We start from the raw sequence: 19,172 nt of genomic DNA, 5'->3' as shown, positions 1-19,172 counted from the left end.
AGAAAAAAAAATAAGGGGATGAAGCAGTATTTGAAGAGAGAATGGCTGAAAATATTGCATATGAATGAAGGGCATAGTCCTTAGCTTCAGAAAGCCTAATGATTCTCAAGCAGGATAAATAAAATCTAATCCTCACCCAGACACATCATGAAACCAAAGAAAATAGAGCAAGGGGTTTTATGGGTAGCATTCTCCTACAACTAAGATATTGAAATCAACTCATGTGAAATAAGATTTTAAAGTTATTTTCCAGTATTAGTGATAAGTTTTCACTGATCTATCTGCATGTTCATATTGGTTCAACTTTGTGAAGTGTTTGATAAGTTTTTTGCCATGGAGCATTAGTGTCTAAATACTAATTAGTAGTTCTATGAGGAAATAATTTCTTTTTGTGACTGGTTTTCTTCTTGAGGGAACTAAGGAAATACACCATCAAGAAAACTACCATTCAACATCTTCCAAAATGTGTGGGGACTTTAAAGTCACTGGTTAAAAATAATAGCATAATTTATTTGAAATTTTAACCAAAAAAATCTGTTACTTTTCTTTGTTATTCACTCATTTAGTCCAGTTTTAGAATTTTCTCTTTCTGTATCATGAAATCATTTTTTTTCCTTCTAATTTCCACTCTGATTGTTCTTTTCCTGTTTCTTATTCATAGATTTCCAAGGAACAGCTATATTTGCAAGTCACTTAAAATCATTTATTCATTGAATGTTTAAAAAATAAGATGAAATAAAACAAAACCCACTTTGCTTTATTTCTCCATTAGCATTTCTCTTTTGATTTGTTCCCCTTTTACCTGCTGCACCAGCTGGTTAGCAGACAAGTATAGTGGGCCCTCTGTGAAAATGATTACCTCCATAATTATTCTCATTTCACCCCATGAGTTAGCTGTTTTGTTGTGGGGTAGAGTGGGGTAGAGTGAGGCAGAAGCTAATCTGCATAATCCTGACAGGTCAAATTTCGCTTTGAAATATTCTGACATTGGCCTCCACCAGCATTAATCATAGTCTTGCTTAAGAGTTTTGTGAGCTGAATATTCTGTCGTTATTTAATCTAAACAACTTCATTAATGAGATGTGTGTGTGTGTGTGTGTGTGTGTGTGTGTGTGTGTGTGTGTGTGTGTAGAGTGGAGAAGAGACTAGGAATTTCGGACATCTTTCCCTTTTACTCTACATACCCGCAAGCATATACACGTTCACCCTGCTTTTCCAAAGTATTTTCCCCTGTAAAACCTCTTCATAACATCCTCCACTTATTACTAGATCTCGTTTTTAACCATTTAACAATTAGATGTATGTATGTATTTGAGATATATAACTTAAATCCTTTAAGCTTATATCTTATTTTCCTAGCACGCAGTCTATGTTTTTAGACATTCTTTATTACTTTAAATATCTTCTGAAAATTCTTCTCCTTATAATTAATCAGTTATGAATTTTAAACAACTTTGATTTTAAACTATACATTTAAATTTTTTCTACTTTTTATGTTTGCAACTGATGTACATATTCTTTTATCAGGGTATGCGTTTTCAGCAAGGAAATGCTCACATTTTCTTTGCACATTTCCATATACAAAAATGAGTTTACGTTTTTTAATCTTTTAAATCAACAGGCTAAGTTTTTTTTACAGTCATTCTTATTTAATATGTCATGGATATTAAATTATGTTTGTATATTGTTATTTAGGTGACTATTATATGGTTAAAAAGATTTTGGAGGAAAACAGTTCAGGTGACTTGAACATAAATTGCGTAGATGTGCTTGGGAGAAATGCTGTTACCATAACTATTGAAAACGAAAACTTGGATATACTGCAGCTTCTTTTGGACTACGGTTGTCAGGTACAAGGCTAGATAATTTTATCCAGTAGCTTCTAAGTACTGTTAGATATGCCATGTTTTCTCCTTTCTTTCTAGTTTCCTTCCTCCCTTCCTTCCTTCCTTTCTCTCTCTATTTTTCTTCTCTCTTTCTTTCACGTTTTATTTTGTTTTGAGCTACTAAAAATTTAAAAACAAACTAAAAAAAACCCTTTTTAAAAAAGTATAGTATTTTGACTTGATGTATCTTTTTCTTCCCAACTTTCACTCCTGCCCCTTATCTTATATGTTTTAAACCATCCGACAGAGGTAAATTATCATGACTTATTAAAGATGACTTTGTTTTTATTACTTACATTATTATATTACTATTTACCTTATATATCTAAAAATAGTACAAGTGTTCTGGAAGTGTCAGGGGAACAGGTATTTCTGTGGCCCATATAATTTACAAGCATAAAAACAGAATACTCCTCACTTACAAAGCAATTTTCAATTTGATTTTCTCCAAAGTTTTATTAAATTGTCCTTTTTGCCTGAAATCTAGTGTTTGCTTATAGCTAAATGTGAACGGATTTTTTTAAACTGGAAAACATTGACCTTTCTGCTTGTCTTCATATCAGTTCGTGTAAAAAATCAGGCATGTGGGGCTTCCCTGGTGGCGCAGTGGTTGAGAGTCCGCCTGCTGATGCAGGAGACATGGGTTCGTGCCCCAGTCCGGGAAGATCCCACATGCCGCGGAGCGGCTGGGCCCGTGAGCCATGGCCGCTGAGCCTGCGCGTCCGGAGCCTGTGCTCCGCAACGGGAGAAGCCACAACAGTGAGAGGCCCGTGTACCGCAAAAACAAAACAAAACAAAAAAAGCAGGCATGTGTATGTCTTGAAAGAATTCAGTTAAGAGATCGGAAGGAAATTTAATAATATTATTTTCCTTCCTTTTTGGTTTGCTTATGATGGGACTTAGCATATGAATTCTGGCTCTTTTTTTTCTTTCAAACAGTATGGTTCTTTGCTCTTTTGTAGCTTTAAACTAATGAGACTTTTTTGGGAGTGGTATCAGGAAGCACTCAGAAGATTTAAAAAAAATAAGTAGGTTAGTCCTATGTATGTTTCTATTATATATATAAATATAATACATATATATGTATTAAAACATGTGGTACTGTCTCTGTGTATACATATTTAGAGTAGAAATAAATTGCTTTCCCAGAAGTTTCATTTATCCAGAACACCCCCGAGAACCAGGAAGTAAGTGAAAAATACCTCTGAGCAGCCAGGGTAGATGGCGGTGAAGTTTCCCATTTATGAGCTTTATCATAGGGGTAATTCTGGAGTCCTCCTTCAAAATCTGTTTTTTCTTACTTTAGGTTCCACTTTAACAAACTTACTTAGTTTTCTAATCCATAGAGAATTACAGGGGCAACAGAAAGGGCATGAGGCTGCAGTGGAAAAAAATTAGGCACAGTACCTCTGACTGTATTTAAAGAGGTCAATAGCATTAGATACCTGTTAATCTCTAAGGGTACTGTATGTTAGAGTGGTAATTGCTGTTTATAACAATGGCTCAGAGTCAGTAAGGGAAAGTTAAATTATACTCAGTACATATTACTTGAAGAAAGAAGAATATATATAGTACTTCTGAAAGCAGAAAACTCCCATCAAATTTGTTTAAATTTCAAAGTTAAACACTTAAAGGCATAAGCTTCAGTTACCTATAAAATAATGTCGCAAAGAAAGTCTCTGATGATTCTATGTAAAAGAGGTATTAGGGTATTGATATAATAATCATTTTGTCTTTTTACATGTAAGATTCTATGTATATAAAATTTCTGCAGTATACATGGTTCTTTCACATACCTGATCACATTTGAACATCATAGGCAGCCTGTCTAGATGTTATATTTTTTATAGATCAGAAAACTGAGGCTCATAGACTGTAATGAATTGCCCAAAGTTCTAAAATAAGTAAGGGCAAAGCTAAGATTGAAGCTAACCTTTTGACTGCAAATCCCATGCTCTTTCCAGTTCACTGTGTTCCGTCTTAAATTACCTATGTCTTATCTGTCAGTCAACAGATGTCCAAGGCCTTTGGTTGGGTGTGACTGTGGAAATGAATATGTAAAACATGAGTTCTGTACTAAAGGATGTTAAAACCAATTGGACAATGAAAGTGCATATGAATTTTAAATCAATCAAATGATACAAAAGTGTATTTCATAAGTGCTGGGTGGTAATAGTACTTGACCCTTGTATGTCGCTTTGAGGTTACAAAGTGCTTTCATGTATTTTATCTTGTGTTATACTAGTGGCTCTCAACCGGCAGTTTTGTCCCTTAGGGGACATTTGGCAATGTCTGGGAACATTTATGGTTTTGCAGCTTGGGGGTGGGTTAGTACTGGCGTCTGGCGGGTAGAAGGTAAGGGCGTTGCTAATCATCCTACAGTGAACAGGACAGCCCCCCACAATAACGAATTATCTGGCCTCAAATGTCAATAGTGACACCATTGAGAAACCCTGTTTTATACTTAAACTTCTGTGGTTCGCAATAAATGTTTTGGAGACATAGGAAAGAGGAGATCACTGTGGTTTAGAGCTAGCAAGAAAGGTTTCATGGAAGAATGGCAGTTGAGCTCAGCCTTGAAATATTAATAATTGCTAATATTTATATAGTTCTACTGTGTGACAGGAATCTTAAATATATATTCACTTCCTTAATCCTTACAACAGTTCTATGAGATAGGTGCTATTATTATCCCCATTTTATAGAGGAGGAAACCATGGTACAGAAGGTTTCAGTAACATGCCCAAAGTTACTCCGTAAATGCCAGATCTGGAATCTGAACCCAGGTTCTGGCTCCAGAGTCCATGCTTTTACCTGCTACCTAAAACTACTGTAAAACAGGAGGTGGAGAAGGACGTAAACAAAGGCATGTAAATGTATATTCTTGAGACAGTGAATTGACTTAGCCTTTTTGAACAAAATATTTGGGTTGGATAGTAGTGGAAAATATCTGGAAAAATAACTAAGACAAAACTGATGAAAAGGGCTTGAATGCCAGTCTAAGGAATTTGGCTTTTATATGATAGATAGTGAGATCATTAAATAATTTTTGAGGAAGGATGTGATGTGTCCAATGGTATTTTAGAAAAACTAATGTAGTGGCTGTGTTCAGTACAGATTAAAAAATGGGAAGTGGGGAAGGCTATAAATAGCTTGGGTGAGCAGTTTTTATAATAATCCAGATGTGAAGAGGTTAAAGCCTGAACTGGAATAGTGGCTATAAGAATAGGGGAAAAAATGGCAGATGTGAGAGATGTTATGAAGGAAGAATTGATAGAACTTAGTATTTAAATTTGGAGGGGGGTATTGAGAAGGAGTCCAAGATGATTTGAAAATCTTAAACATGGGTTACTGGGAGAATGATGCAAGAAAAACAGGAAGTTAAGTCAAACTTGGGGCAGAGAACTGTGAATTCTGGTTTTAGCCTTGTTTATTTTGGGGCTATCAGGCAGTTTCCAGTGGAAAGCTGACATCTCTAGGGAGAGGTTGGGCTGGAGAGATACAGCAGTCGTGGCCATGGAGATGACCCGACATCATGAGAGTGGATGAAATCATAGAGAAGAGCAAACAACTAGTGCTGATTCTTTCTCAGGGAGCATCTACATTAAAAAAGGGCATTAGAAGGAAAGGGTTTCATTAAAGGAGTTAGGATATGCAACGTTGTGAAAACCAAAGAAACGGTTTTATTACGTTGCTGAGAAATCAAGGAAAATGGTAGGAAAGGCCATTGGATTTTGAAACTAGCATCAGTAGAATTAGAGAAAATGACACGCATGAGTTTCAGCGTGAGAGTGAGAGAAAGAAAACTCTAGTGGTGAGAGAAAGAGAGGATCATGTCAATTAGCAAAGAGTGAGGAAGTATTTCATGTTTTGGGAGGTTTGGGGAGGTGAGGGCTGGGACTGGTGTTTCTGCGAAGGAAGGACCAAGGTCCTGTAGAAGACCAGAGCACTAAATAGAATACCTAGGTGGAAAATTTAGCTTTGGGAAAGAATGAAATAAATGAGTATCTGAGCTTTGAGGAGAGAGTATGGGAATTGTTGAAAAGACAAATTCTGAGGTGAGAAGGGAGATAGTAACCTCATTAATACATAATAGGTGTGTACTGAATAGATTTTAATAAAGAATGGTCAAATATCTGTGAAAAATTAGGAAGCAAAACTAATGAGGACATTTGTATGCCTAGAGATACTTAAATAATTTAAAACATTTTTCCCTTCGGAGCTGCCTTTGATTCTGCACAAGTAACAGCATTGTGCAGAATAAGTCCAGGGCAACTCCTTACATGACTTTTTTACATAAATTTTTTTATACCTGAAGCTTATCCTTTTAAGCCTTGAAAGATTTAACATGAATCTTTCTTTATTCTTTACTAAATAGTATATCTGAATATAATTTAACTTTACCATCGTAAGTGGGAATCATTGAGAGTTTAATCATTTTACTTTGCTTCATATAGTCTGAGACTATTGACATGTTTTCCCTTACATTAAGTGGCTTCAGACTGCTTTGTATTGATAGTGATTTTGCTATGCTGATATTTTATTTTCTCAATGATCAACTTTTAGCCGTTTTTCATCCTTCCTCCCTTCTTTGTTGGTTTTAATCTAGCCTGAAGGGTACTTGGGAAAGCCAGGTGTCTGTCATTTATGGACAACTCTAAGTCGGTGTGGGTGAGGCAGTTGCTTCTAGGAAAGAATGCCCATGAAGTTCGTTTGTGACAGCTCAGTATGGTTTGGGGAGAAATTTGCAGCTAGATCCATGGCTACGTTTCAGATGATTGGAGTTGCCTGTTGTTTTGACTTCGAGAGCAGTGGCATTACTATAGGTAGCTTTATAGGTTAAAATTAAAAACCATAAATGAACTGTTTAGTAGTAATGAACACATGGTTCTTTTTGCTTGTTTGCTTCACCTGACCAAGTACAGTAAAAACTGAAGAGAAACGTTTGTAAAGCAGAAGAATAATAGTGCTAGCTTTTAAAGAGTAGGCTACAGCCCAGTGAACCCTAAAATGTTTAAGGGATAAAATAATGAATTAAATTTCCCATGAGGGTGGGGAGTTTTTCCTGTAGGAATACATAGGCAGTTCCTAATGGTTGAATGTGACCCCCAACCCAATTATTTGGGGTGCTTAGTCCTATTTTTAGACAACCAGATGAAGTCTGCCATTTTTAGTCCTGTTTTTGACATCTAGAGAAAGTGGATGAAAGCTTTCTTTTCAGCTACAAAGAATATTAAAGATCTGGTATAATTTCATTTTCATGGGAGAGAATATTGATTTAAATAGTTGTTAAACAGTATAATAGTTTAAAAATGTACAGGGTACATTTTTAAATAATCAGGGTATTTTCTTAGATTAAATCATTACCTATCCCCACTTTTTGCTTCTGCCTTTATGGTTTTCCTTAAAAAACAAAACAAAGCAAAACAAAAAGAAACCCCAAACCTGATGTCTCACTTGCCAAGTATCACAATAGGACTGAAGAGTTTGTTATATCGAAAAGTTGAAAAATCTCCATTTCCTCAGCTTCTATTTAATTACTTTTTCCTCCTGTCAAAGTTGGAGCTTCAAAATGACCTATAGTTTGGGAGTAAAACTATAAAGTCACTTCTCCGGCTTGTCTCTAAGGACATTGGTATCCTAGTTCTTTGTGATTTTTACTTGCTAAGATTGCTGATGTTGGGAATTTCCTGGTGGCCCAGTGGTTACGACTCGGCGCTTTCACTGCTGTGGCCTGGGTTCGATCCCTGGTCAGCAAACTAAGATCCTGCAATCAGTGTGGCACCACCAACAAAAAGAAAAAGATTGCTAATATTAATGCCATATTTGTACCATTTCAGTCAGCCGTGTGTGCTTTAAAGATGAGAACAGAGGGGCTCCGCCTTCTGTTAACATATTTTTCATTGTCCCCTAGCCTCATGGTTGCATTATCATTTTTATCAGACAGAAAACAATCCTTTACCTGTAGTAATTGTTCTTGGCAATTTCTTTTATAGATTTGGAGTAATGAAGATTCTTTTGGTCCAAAGTTCGAGAGTAAACATCTTGAAAAAAATAACATATCAACTAATACTGCATAGATCAGCACTGTTTCATTAATAAACCCCACTATCAAGCATTCATTATTTTACCAGCTCATTCAGTGAAACCAGGACAAAAATACGTGTGTTGTGGTACACTGAAGAACTGCCAAGGCTAGCAAATGTACTATGTGGACAGTCTAAATTTTTAAAAATTCAGTATTACTGTATATAATACAGTTTCAATTTAAAAAAATAGTTTTCTTTATGAATTAGTAAAAATAAATAGTTTACCTTTTTATCCTCCATTTTCATTTTTAACCTTTTTTTTTTTTAAAGTCCGCAGATGCACTTTTGGTGGCAATCGACTCTGAAGTAGTGGGAGCTGTTGATATACTACTTAATCATCGACCAAAACGATCATCAAGACCAACTATAGTAGTTAGTACTCTTAAATATTTATTAATTTGGATTTTTAAACCAAAATAGATCTCCTGCCCCACTGCCATTTTTTTCTCCCTCCCCTCCAATTTGCTTTGTTTTAAAGAAATAGATTTTTGTTTTTTACTCTGTAAAATATTGCTTTAAAGTAAGTAGACATTTGCAAGAATAATTAATGTTGCTCTCAGGAAGCCTTCTTAAAATTCATGATATTTCTATAATTTTGCCAGTGTGATCCAGTATTTTTAGTTTGGAACATTCTGCAGGTTAAGTTGAAAATACAGATTAGCTTCCAGGTGCATTTAAAAGTTAAATATAAACAGTGAAACCATAGAACTGGAAGAAAATGTAGGTGAATATTTGACTGGGAGGGAAGGACTTTGGAGAAAAATCACAGTGGCACAGCCTTTGGCTGTATAGAAGTTAAACTTCTAGAATTAAGACATCAGGCAAAATTTAGAAAGCAGATGGATAACTTTCAAATGATATTTCCAGCATATATCAAATTCATAATCTTAATATTAGATGAATTGATGAAAAACATCAAAATCAATAAAAGACATGGAAAAATCTCAAAAGAAAGTACAAAATATTAAATCTTACTAATAATCAAATACGAGGTGCTAATTTTTGCTTATCAAACAGCAAATTTTTTAAAAAAACTAATAACCATTGATGGCAAAGGCGTAGTACAGCCTCATACGCCACTGGAAGAGGGTATTTTGAAAAGTAGTTTGGCAGGATATGTCATAAACAAGAAAGATGTTCATATTCTTGAACCTAGCGCTTCCTCCTCTAGGAATTTGTAAAGGAAATGGTCAGAAATGTGGACAGAAGTGTTACTTGTAATCTTATTTGTAGCAATGAAAAAACCATGTGACACAATCTAAACATCCCAAAATAGAAGATTGGAAACATAAATAATTACATATATATTAACATGATTTTTTTAAAGGAATAATTAGGAACATGAAAAAATATGATACAGAAGGGAAAAACTGAGAATAGTAAACTGTACATATAATATGATCTGAGATTAAAAATATGCACAGAAAAGGAACTGTATGGAAATGTAGCAAAATGTTACCTAACAGCAGTCATCACATTGCCAAATTAAGGATATTTTTCCTTACTTTAAAATTTTTCTTTATTGCTTTTGTAACTAGGAAGATAGTCACTAATAATTAAATAAATTCTACTGTAAAAATGAGATATTTGGGGCTTACCTAGTGGCGCAGTGGTTGAGAGTCCGCCTGCCGATGCAGGGGACACGGGTTCGTGCCCTGGTCCGGGAGGATCCCACATGCCGCGGAGCGGCAGGGCCCGTGAGCCATGGCCGCTGAGACTGCGCGTCCGGAGCCTGTGCTCCGCAATGGGAGAGGCCACAACAGTGAGAGGCCCGCGTACCACAAAAAAAAAAAAAGAGAGAGAGAGATTTGTTGTGTATCAAAATTTTAAAGTTATAACATTCATTATTGGTGAGGATGTAGTAAAACAATCAGTAAAAATTAATTTCTGGGAGTGTAAACTGGCTATACTCAGAAGAAAAATATTGTTTTAAGAAAGAATTATAAATTGGTTGCAAATTATCCGCCATATTCTGAGAGCGATGAGAAGCTCCCCTAAATTGCATACTTTATCATATATTAACTGAAATATTTTTCTCTCATTTAAACTATTACAAAGTTTGTGTAAGCATGACTTTCTCCAGAGGATAGTTCCATCTAGTTTAAGTGGTGTTAAGCAGCCAACAAGAGTAGAGAAAAAAGGGCCAATAATATAACTCCTATCCAAAAGATCAGAAATGATCAGAAATCCTATTCAATTTTCTGACACCTATCCTGCAGTTACTAGTATATTTTGGTATACCTATTCCACCTTCTAGTCTTTTAATCCATTTACACTCTTAGGGAGGGTGAGTGTAGTGTGCCAGGGTATTGGAGCAACTGACTGATATCATTTCATCACCATTGCCACTGCCAATCGAATACCGAGTTGTAAGTGTGGTCAGTCCTCACCTACTCAATGAAAGAACACTTTTTACACTATCTCTAACAAAGAAAGTTATCCAGGCTTTGCCTGAATACTTCCAGTGACAAGATCACATTTTAACGGCCTCATTACAACTGGACAGGCAGTATCAAATATTTTTATATACTTTTTTTTTTTTACCATCTCGGTGAATTCATTGTATATTCTTGGCTTATCAAAATTGTCTTTTGATAAATTTTCACTTTTAAATACACGTGTTTTTTTGATAGTATGTAGATTATATTATGAGCATTGAAATTAGGAACTTTAATCATCTATCTCTAATAGTGTTTTTCATACAGTTAATTATGTTTCATAGGAAAAATAAGGACCATTTTTTTTCTTAAGGGATTAAATATGATTTTCTCCTCTTTATAACCTCTTTTTTTGTAATTAGGGGGAATGGAGTAAATTTTTAGATTTTTCTGTAATTTTAAAATAAATTCATTAATTTGAAGTCCCCAATAAATAGATGGGAAGTGTATAAATAAACTATTCATAAAAGAGGAGAAAAAAGATAAGAATGTCAGAAAATACTAAAATTTACCAGTAATCAAAGAAAAGTAAATTAATATTTCATGGTAGTTTTTTCACTCATAACTTGGGAGTGATCATGCTCAGTGCTGGTGAGTAAACCTTAGTGGGTGGGTACATTCCTATATTATTGGTAATGTAAACTATTAAAAGGACTTTGATAATATGTATAAAAAGCTTCAGAATTGTTCATGGCCTTCAGACCTATAATTCCACTTCAGGGGTTCTATGTTAATGAGATAATCCTGAATTTTGAAAAAGCTGTATTCATAAAGGTGTTTGTGATAGTATTATTTATATTAGCAAAATAAAATATCTTGAACATAGAGTCTATGAACTTCCTTAAACTGCATGCAAAACTCTGTACATGAATTTTTTTTTTCCAGAAGATTCTGGGTTATAGCTTTACGAGATCATTATAAGGGTCCTTGATCTTCAAAATATTAAGGACCATTGTTTTTAATCGTTGATGCCAAGTCATTCATGCCAAAGTTGCCCTTAAAAAGCGGGTGTGGTGGAGAAAGGACTAAAAGGAAATACTGTAAAATGTTTTGGGTAGTAGGAACATGAACATTTTTATTCTTTCTGCTTTTGCATATTTTTCAGATATTTTATAATGTGTGCACTACTTTTACAATGTTAATAAAAATTACAAAAATTAATGGTGAACTTGATGAGCTTATACTATGGAATCAAACAGCTCACAGGAAAACATCTGTGAAAAAGTGATAAGTATTAGAAAGAATATGTAATAGTCATAAAATAGTCAACCTTCTTTATTTAATCCTGCTCTTTATTTACTAATGTTTCTTTCCTCGTGTCATGCAATCACCAGGCATGAGCCCATGTAGTGAAAGGAGCTCAGCCTCCAGAATAACACTCAGCTGGGGTCTATCTGCACTTTGCCACTCTGTTGTCGTAGCTCGGGCACATTAACTTCTCTGAGCCTCAGTTTCTTCGTGGGGATTATAATGTTCAATTTTGCAGGCTGTTGGGATTAAATGAGATGATAAATGTAAACTGCCTAATAGTTCCAGGAGCTATGATTGTTAGTGTTTTTGTGCATTTGTAACAGGAAGTAGTATAGGTGGTGTTTGAGAATATGTAGAGAATTACACAAAATGAAGAGTGCCTCCTATCTACTTATTCCTTTCAAGTAACTTCGTTGCTATCAATGTGGCAAGGTTTTGCCATAGAGGTGGAATTAAACTTGTTTTTCTCATGCATTTATATTTTGCCTACTTTTAACATTTCTGTTTTTCCATTATATTGTTTTTCTAAAATTCTTTTTCTTTATCCTTGTCATGCATGTTTCCATAATCCTGTGAAAATGAAACACTTTCTCCTAAAGTATTTCTCCAGATATCCACACTTCTTTGTTAGTATGAACATTTCCTATTGAAGATTTTGTCTGTCATGATTATATTGCATTTATTAACTAAAGTTAAAGTTTTGAGGTTTCAAAAAAGATTTGATCCTAGGAAAATGTTTACCATATTCCTCAAAATAATTTTTGTATTCTTTGTGCATTCAATATTTTTCATTACATTTTTTAGATAAATGTTTTTTTGAAGTCACAAATAAGAACTTTTGGACGTTTATATAAATATTTTTCAGAAACTAATGGAGCGAATTCAGAATCCTGAGTATTCAACAACTATGGATGTTGCACCTGTCATTTTAGCTGCTCATCGTAACAACTATGAAATTCTTACAATGCTGTTAAAACAGGATGTATCTCTACCTAAGCCCCATGCGGTTGGCTGTGAATGTACATTGTGTTCTGCAAAAAACAAAAAGGACAGCCTCCGACATTCCAGGTCAGAAAATTAAGGTTTAAATTAAGATGTATCATGCAGTAAGGTATATGTCAATGAAGTTTTTGTTGTTGTTGTTCTTTCTATGTCTACTTTAAGAAATATGGTACTGCAATGACTAATGAAAGCCAGACTTCTAGCTCCTTTGCTTAATACAATGAGTTCTGCATTTTAAAGAAGTATTTACTAAATGATGAATAATTAGGAAAAAATTTCAAATAATGAATAAGGTTTATCTCATACTTCTGCTGGTCAGGGATGGGGTCACTATTTGCTTTTTAAAAGCAGAGTTTATTAATCTAAGAGAAGTTCCAAACACTGGAAGGGGTAGAGATACCACTTCCTGTCTTATTTATAAGAAAATAAAAACTATTATCTATCTAACTAGATATTCAACCTGTTATGCCTCTTTTTCCCCTCTCACACAGTAGTTGAGTCTTCTCTTCCCATTCTTCCCAGTCAAAAATATTAAGAACAACTGAGGAGTGAATGAACAAGAAAGTACCCCTTCTTGGACAGGTTGAGCAAGATCACACATGTGCATGTTGTATAAGGTGTATGGTTCTGGGCTAGACTTGAGAATCTAATTTTCAGCATATGCCTTTATGTATATATTATCTATATAGTAGTCAAATATAGTTGAAATAGTATCAAGTATAGCACTTACTACAGAAAGTGTGGTTTGGAAGTCCGAGGTCATCCGTTGACATTGTTTTCTAGTTAAGGATTGTTGTGCAGTATATTTGAAATTAGCTTTAAAGCTGCAAACCATCCACCCTCCCTCCTTCCTCACCTTTCAACAGATAGTCACAAATCCATAAATTGGAAAAGTCTCCTGGGAATCAATTTAATGTTTACTTGCAGAGATTGTACTGGATATTTTTTCTATTTTTTTTTATTAATTAATTAATTTATTTTTGGCTGTGTTGGCTGTAGAGCACAGGCTCATTAGTTGTGGCGCACGGGCTTAGTTGCTCTGCGGCATGGGGGATCTTCCCAGACCAGGGCTGGTACCCGTGTCACCTGCATTGGCAGGCGGATTCATAACCACTGCGCCACCAGGGAAGTCCCTCTATTTTCAAGTCTATTTTACAATGAGATCTGTGTTTCTCTTTGATAAGGTCTGGTTAATAGCTATGCCAATTTCATTTAACTTTTTAGTTTTAAAATGACTAGTCTATGGGGAATTCCCTGGCAATCCAGTGATTAGGACTCTGTGCTTTCACTGCCGAGGGCAGTGTCAGTGCAGTTGATAGGGCAGTTTCAGTCCCTGGTTAGGTAACTAAGATCCTGCAAGCCGTGCAGCTTGGCAAATAAAATAAAATACTCTATAAAATGACAAGCAGAAATGATCTTTAAGACTTCTTCTAGTATTAAAATCCTTTATTAATATTAAATATAAATATTTTTCAAATATTAAATATTATTAGGTATGCTTATTAAATATGTGTGTAGTTTAAGTGGTTGGAGGTGGGGGGTTGGAGCTGGAGAAAACACTTTACCTGTCTTGGTTTGAGGTGTGGAAAAAGCTTGTTTTGAAAGTTTTTAGAGGAGCTGTGGCTTGAGCTCAGTGTTTAAGTATCGATGAGAATTAACAGGTAAAAGGCATTTTACACAGTATGTGAGTGTGGTTTATTTAGGGATGGTCTGGTATATTTGTTGAAGACGTTGAGAGAGTTTGTTATTGATGTTTGAGAAAACAGTTATAGCAAATGTCAAAGGCATCTGACTGAAGTCATTTCCAGGAATTGCTAAGCAGACCTGCAGGAGAAAAGGAAGCTAACAAATGAGTAAGGGATGGGTAAAGGTTTCAGTGACGTTGAAGAGTTAGTATACTAGCAATAAGGAAGAGAGGCAATCTGTATTTCTAAGATGTTGGGTTTTAAATTTCAGAGATGATGCAGTGCCAGGTGATGCAGTCTTGCCATTTGCAACAACGTGATGGAGCTTGAGGGCATTATGCTAAGTGAAATAAGTCAGACGGAGAAAGACAAACACCATATGATTTCACTTGTATGTGGAATGTAAGACACAAACAAACAGTCTGTGAGTTAGTTGGAGAAGGCATTCAAAGTTGCAGCCATTTCTCAAGAGTTCCCTTGAGGAACTTTTTCTTTTTATCAGACTTTCTAATGCTTGGCACACATGCCTAATTTTTTAGTCAGCCAGGGATTTGTGGAGACTATATATGAATCCTTGTATATCTTTTCTCATTTCCAAGATCTCCCTATTAAATTTCTGATTGGTCCACTCTTTGTCTCAAATCAGACTGCAGGCTTGGTCTTGCAAAGCTGCAGGTTTTCCTTGTTCATCTCTACTAAGTCTAATCCTTTCAGCCAGCAGAGCTGTAGGTTTTAGCTTCCCAATGAATTGATTTTTACCCCTTTAGCACAAAGATACAGATTTACCAGCTTCAGGCTGGAAAACTGCAGTTCTCATTGAGTGAACTGGAGGCAGAGGTGAAGAGGTAGCCTCAGGTGAGAAGGCTGCGGATTCCAGCCATTCCTGCCTGAAGCTCTGGCAGTTTTCCAATAATTGATTCTCAATAGACAATTTCCAGTGACCTGAAATAGTTGATTTTTTAAAAAAAAATTTGTCCATTTGAATGCATATATTTTGTGTAGTGAAATCACTGACCTCTTCATATCCCACCATTACTTTTTTTTTTTTTTTTTTTTTGCGGTACGCGGGCCTCTCACTGTTGTGGCCTCTCCCGTTGCGGAGAACAGGCTCCGGACGTGCAGGCTCAGTGGCCATGGCTCACGGGCCCAGTGGCTCCGCGGCATGTGGGATCTTCCCGGACTGGGGCACGAACCCGTGCCCCCTGCATCGGCAGGCGGACTCCCAACCACTGCGCCACTAGGGAAGCCCCCACCATTACTTTTGATAGTGTTTTGAATACCAAAAATGACAGATTTAATAAAGCGAGGCAGCCTCATTATTTTTCAGATTATATCTAATTGCTTTCCATACTATGGCTATTCCATTATTACTCCAGCATAGTTGGTTGCCACCAGTACTAGCAGTCACTCTTCCTGTGCATTTTGTCACTAATCCATATTTTGAGACATGACTATGTAGGTTAATACAAAAGTCATTTTTAGAGACAATCTGATAAAATTAATTACTATAAAAATTAATTGCTATGATGGAAACAGAAAGATAAGTTGCTCAATTATATATATTTTTCTCAAGTTTTTGGACAGTTTTGGTATAGGCAAATACCTCTGTAGAAATCCTTACTTAAGATACAGGTAATTGTACTTGTTAATTAAATATCTAGATCAGAGCTGGATTTCATAAAAATTGTTTTCTTAGAAATGCATTATGTAGAAAAAAATGCTTTGAATAGAGTCCATTTTTGTGTCTAAGTAAGACATGAGACCTATCAGGTAGATAAGGAATAGTTCAATAAATTTGTTACATAAAAGTTTTAAATTTCCATACAGAAAAATTCCATTGCAAACAAAGTAAAAGACAACCAATGAGAGAAAAGTATTTAAAATATTTTTGACTAGACAGAGGGCTAATTTCTTTTATATATAAAGAGGTTTTACAAATTGGTGATTTAAAAAAAAAAAACACCAGAAAAATAGGCTAATGCAAATGAACAGGTAGTTTACAGAAGTATAAACAAATAGTAAACATGAAAAGATGCTTAAGCTTTTAAAGAAATTCAGAGTAATACAACTCTTAAAATTCCATTTTTCATCTGTTAGGGTAGCAATGTACTAATGAAGATGTAGGGGAAAATGAGCTCTCCTTATTGTTAGTGCTTTGGAAACATCTATCAGAATTTAAAATGCACATGGTGTTTTATCCAGCAGTTCTGAATGTGCAAAGGGTATATGAACTAAAGAATAATCAGTTTTACATTATTAATGGGAGTAAAAAATCAGAAACAACCTAAAGTTCCATTAATGGAGATTGGATGGACTGCCATCAAATGGAAAACCATCCAGTTTTAGGAAATAACGAGATGACTCTATATGTAGTGACATAGAAATAGTTGTCCCTTCTAGAGAATGTCACACAGAGTGAAGTAAGTCAGAAAGAGAAAAGCAAATATCGTATAATAACACGTATATGTGGAACCTAAAAAAGTGGTACAGATGATCTTATTTGCAAAGCAGAAATAGAGACACAGATGTAGAGAACAAATATATGGATACCAAGGGGGAAAGGGGTAGGGTGGGAGGAATTGGGAGAGTGACACATATCCTTTACTGATACTATGTATAAAATAGACAACTGATGGGAACATACTGTACAGCACAGGGAGTTCTACCTAATGCTCTGTGGTGACCTAAATGGGAGGGAAGCCCAAAAGGGAGAGGATATCTGTATGTATGGCAGATTCATTTTGTTGTGCAGTGGAGGCTAACACAACATTGTAAAGCAACCATACTGCAATAAAAATTAATTTAAAAAAAGAAATAAAAAAAGAAAAAAACTTTAAAAAGTGTCTTGGAAATTCAGATGCAATAAATTTCACCCCAGAATTTTAGGGTTGTAGCCTTGTCACAAAAGTAGCATGAAAGCTGATTCCTTATGAATAACCAAAAATTGATAAAAATCAATAAACATACTCAGAAAAGAAAAAAGAAGAAATAGTTGTCCCTGTACACAGTGTGTCTGATTATGTTTGTGTGTGAATAGAAAATATCAGGAAAGATTTTCATAACTCTGAAATGTGACTCTCTTTGAGGAGTGGAGTTGGTGGAAGGAGGAGAATTGGGGAGCATTATGTTTCTAAACTGCTTGCTTTTTTTTAAACAAGCATATATTAAATTTGTATTTAAAAGAAAAAATATTTATATAATACCTACCAAATTTTAAATTAAGAATTATATATTTATAAATGAAAGAATTATAGCAAAATTTTTCTGACTTGGTTCCTATTTAGATATTGATTATAAACATTAATTAGTTTACGGAAGGTAAAGGGAGTACTTTTCTATTAGTTAGAGGTTAGACATAAATCAATGATTTCATTCAAATTTCATTCAAATCATTCTTAAGATTTGAAAGGTCTTTCAAAAATAACCTGGTTGAATGAGTCATGTGTTATATATATGTAGCATATTAAAGTAAACTTATCACTGGGGAAGGAAAATTTAATGATCATCCATATCATAGTCAAAATGTATTAGTTATTAATATATTTCATTTAAAATAATACTGAGTTCATGAATAGAAATTTTTTAATTAAATTGAATTGAAGGATACAAAGTTTTGAATCTATGAAAACAAATACTAAAACAATTTCTTTATAAGCAGTAGATATAAAAAATTGCAATATTTATATTTCAAGATATTTATTTTTAAGTTTTTCTTTTTATGCAGGTTATCTTATAATAAGTATTTTATAGTTGTTTTATTTTCTTTTAATTTTATAATACTTTAAATTTATGAAAATTATAGCCTAAAGATAATGATCATATTTATCTAATAAATTTGTTTTACATTATGGAATCAAATTTTATCACAGGTTTCGTCTTGATATATATCGCTGCTTGGCCAGTCCAGCTTTAATAATGTTAACAGAGGAGGATCCAATTCTGCGAGCATTTGAACTTAGTGCTGATTTAAAAGAACTAAGCCTTGTGGAGGTGGAATTCAGGTGGGAATGAATGGAAATTGTAAATTTTTTTAAAAAATTTATTTTATTTATTTACTTTTGGCTGTGTTGGTTCTTCGTTGCTGTGCACAGGCTTTCTCTAGTTGTGGTGAGCGGAGGCTACTCTTCATTGCAATGCAGTGGCTTCTCTTGTTGCAGAGCATGGGCTCTAGGTGCATGAGCTTCAGTAGTTGCAGCACATGGGCTCGGTAGTTGTGGCTCACGGGCTCTAGAGTGCAGGCTCAGTAGTTGTGGCACACGGGTTTAGTTGCTCCGCGGCATTTGGGATCTTCCGGGCCAGGGTTCGAACCCATGTCCCCTGCATTGGCAGGCGGATTATTAACCACTGCGCCACCAGGGAAGCCCTGGAAATTGTAAATTATCTCTTTGTTTTCCAGAATATTTTCAGCCTGAGTTTTTTCATAGGCCAAATTATCATTTATTTATCTACATTTGATCCAAAATGACCAAATCTTGCTGCCACATACTTGGGATTTTCCTTTTCCCTCAGTGGAATAGACCCCAGTACCACTTACGTCACTCCTTCCCCATCTTCCTTCTTCCACTCTTCCACCACCCTTAAATCCCTACTTTGTTCAGCATTGCCGGAGGCATTCTAAGGCAGTGTGAAGAGTAGTGGGAATGGTAGCCTTAAGCAAGAAAAAACTTATTTATAACTGCTCTCTGTCCTACTCCCTTCATTCCTAGATTCTGTAATCATCCTCGGAGCCCGATCCTTCATAACTTTCAGAAGCATATAGAATGCTTTCTGTATGTCAGGTACATTCCACACACCCAGACTTTGTCCCTTTTCACTGTTTGG

The 19,172-nt window shown here is 35.1% G+C and overlaps 1 protein-coding gene across 4 annotated transcripts in view; it reads left to right on the top strand.

Moving 5' to 3' along the window:
* The window catches only part of TRPC1 (transient receptor potential cation channel subfamily C member 1), a 63,743-nt gene that overhangs the window by 8,908 nt on the left and 35,663 nt on the right, over window positions 1-19,172 (top strand). For 2 of the 4 annotated variants that reach the window (XM_067737603.1, XM_067737604.1), the window contains exons 2-5: window positions 1,696-1,850; window positions 8,246-8,347; window positions 12,530-12,732; window positions 18,221-18,352. In XM_067737603.1, coding sequence (XP_067593704.1) covers window positions 1,696-1,850; window positions 8,246-8,347; window positions 12,530-12,732; window positions 18,221-18,352 — 592 coding nt within the window. The remainder of the gene's footprint in view (window positions 1-1,695; window positions 1,851-8,245; window positions 8,348-12,529; window positions 12,733-18,220; window positions 18,353-19,172) is intronic. The other 2 variants (XM_067737605.1, XM_067737606.1) reach the window with 2 other exon arrangements.

This window comes from Pseudorca crassidens, chromosome 5 (assembly GCF_039906515.1).
Source record: "Pseudorca crassidens isolate mPseCra1 chromosome 5, mPseCra1.hap1, whole genome shotgun sequence".
Taxonomy (NCBI): domain Eukaryota; kingdom Metazoa; phylum Chordata; class Mammalia; order Artiodactyla; family Delphinidae; genus Pseudorca; species Pseudorca crassidens.
The sequence above is the reverse complement of the archived record's forward strand: the minus strand, read 5'-3'. Positions and strand labels throughout refer to the sequence as shown.